Below are 2,340 nucleotides of genomic sequence, written 5' to 3'. Positions count from 1 at the left end.
TGGCCCACATCAGGAATGCCTCACCACAATCCCAGGGTGCCCTGTGACCCAAGTCAGGCTCATTCTCATGAGAAGCCTATGAGGACCAGGGACTTGGGGTTCCTCCGATGAAGAAATGGAGGCAGGATGTGAAATGAGTGAAATGTTTTTCCAAGTTACCATTTACCCATAAAGCAATGCCCCAGTGGGATCATGGGGATGTCGTGAAATAAGGTCCTTGAGCTATGGAGCAGGTCAATGCTTAAAGTCCTGACTGAAAGAGAGAGTTCGGACATCACCGTGCCTTGTCCCTGGCCAGTCTGTAAATCAGTCCATTGAACAGTTAGAATCGTGGCCATTAGTCTCTGCTGGAATTGGCCGAGTGACCAGTTAAGTCCTTCTTCAGATAGCAGCCAAACATGCTGGGTCTCAGGACATGGTCAGTATCCTACACTCTGGGATGGTCACAAGGCCTCAAGCTAGTTGTTCACCTCTGCCCTCAGCACTGACATCTCACTATATGAAGAGAGCATCATCTTGCAGCTTCTACTAAGTCTCTGCCGACTGCAGTAAAGCCAAGACACTGCCCGACGGCCAGTTCTGGCTCTTGACTTCCCATGACCCATTGCCCTTGGCCCCGTTTAGCAGCAGATAAGCCTTGGTGACCTGGCAAAGCTGCTAGTTTCTTGTTCCACAACCACAGAGCGGCGGGGCAGCAGAAGGCTCTCAGATTGCCCGTAAGGCTCCCTCCCCTACTCCTAAGGCTCCCTCGTGAGGAGGACTTACTGGTGCTGTCATTGGAAGGGCTAGAGTAGTAGTCGGCCTGAAATCCTCTCCTCGTGATGCTGCCGTCACTGACGAAGCGGATGGCCATGAAGTTGGAGGATGACGTGAAGGAGCTCCTCGCTTCATTACAAACCCGGGCAATGAGCGGGGAGCTGAGGTAGGGGCCGTCAAACACTTCTACGTAATCATAGTTACAGCCCCCTTCAAGCCTGCAGAGACAAGACACACAAGATTTGACATGGGAGGTCAGATATCAGTGTGGGGGTCACACCTCTGGGCAAGAAACTCTGACACTATTATTAATTATATTAAGAAAATAATAGATTTTCTTAAATTGAGCACAGATTCCTCTTCCCGGGGCCTCCATACAAGGGCCTCAGTCCTGCCTTTTGGGGCCACACATATGACATCTACAGCCCCTGTCCTGACAGCCCTATACATCATCAAAGAAAAGGATGACATCCTGCCTTAGATTTTTTTCATCCTTCAAAAAGACCCCGGTTTCCCCTAGAATGAAATAAATATTCATGAACTCATAGTGATAAAAATAATTAAATAGATACATATCGGGCAAGGCAAATGACCTCTTGGAAGCTCGGTTTTCTTATTTACGAAGGGGAGAGAATCCTCGTCACGCACAGTGAAGGGAGCTGCTAGGAAGCACAAATGAACTAACATACGGAAAAGTGCTTCAGAAAATGTCACAAACGGAGGTGGCCGTCGTTATTCAGGTGCTGGCTAAAGAAAACCTGCACCTTTTCCCATAGGATTTCATGAGCTCTAGAGTTCTCGAAATCCAAAATGAATTGTAATGACTACGAGATTAAAATAATATTGTATCTTTTGCAAAACCCCAAGGCGGAGACCCCCAAGGCCACTGCAAACAGAAATTGAGAAAGAAAACTGTTCTATTCAGTGATGGCTGTTAGAGAAGAAGCTATGATACCTTCCTTCCAGGACACTAGAAAATACTGGTGCCTCTACTTGGTCACCCCCAAACCCCTGGACTGAGCATGTATTCTTGCGGCTTTGATGATGTTTTCTCTGCTTAAAACAATAATCCTCACTCTTCACTGGATGAGGAGCAGGTGACCTAATGTCTGCAGCACTGGTTTCTATACCTCTGAGTATAGAACTCACCTGAGCCCCAGAACTCACCCTTCAAGAGAGGGAGTGGAGAGGAAAGGGTTCTAAAAACTGGCGTGGTTCTCAATAGGATTCTCTGCACTGGTATTACTTCTAACAAAAATCCCTCCCTCTTGGATAATATTTTCCACGTATTTAAACATATTTCTCTCTTCCAACCTTCCCGGGAACCAGGGAGGGGAAGAAAGCAGGTTTTCATTTCTCTCTTCTGACTGAGGTTCGGGAAACGTAAGTGATTTCTTGTGCTCACACAGCAAGTTAGTGACCAAACTGAGACTTTAAACCAGGGCTCTTGTCCCGGCCCCACCTCCACGGGCTGCCTCTGTGCCAGGTCAAAAATTGAACCTGTAAGAAAAAATGTCCCCAGGGCAAACACCTCTCCTAACATGCTAGATACTGTTTGTTCCCTCCTAAAACATCGGCGAGGTC

At 47.5% G+C, this 2,340-nt stretch overlaps 1 protein-coding gene across 1 annotated transcript in view; it reads right to left on the bottom strand.

Moving 5' to 3' along the window:
* DMBT1 (deleted in malignant brain tumors 1) overlaps positions 1-2,340 on the bottom strand; it is a 49,000-nt gene that overhangs the window by 7,226 nt on the left and 39,434 nt on the right. Inside the window, 1 exon segment of the mRNA XM_023524260.1 lies at positions 766-974. Coding sequence (XP_023380028.1) covers positions 766-974 — 209 coding nt within the window.

The sequence above is a fragment of the Pteropus vampyrus genome, unplaced genomic scaffold, assembly GCF_000151845.1.
Source record: "Pteropus vampyrus isolate Shadow unplaced genomic scaffold, Pvam_2.0 Scaffold454, whole genome shotgun sequence".
Lineage (NCBI taxonomy): Eukaryota > Metazoa > Chordata > Mammalia > Chiroptera > Pteropodidae > Pteropus > Pteropus vampyrus.
The sequence above is the reverse complement of the archived record's forward strand: the minus strand, read 5'-3'. Positions and strand labels throughout refer to the sequence as shown.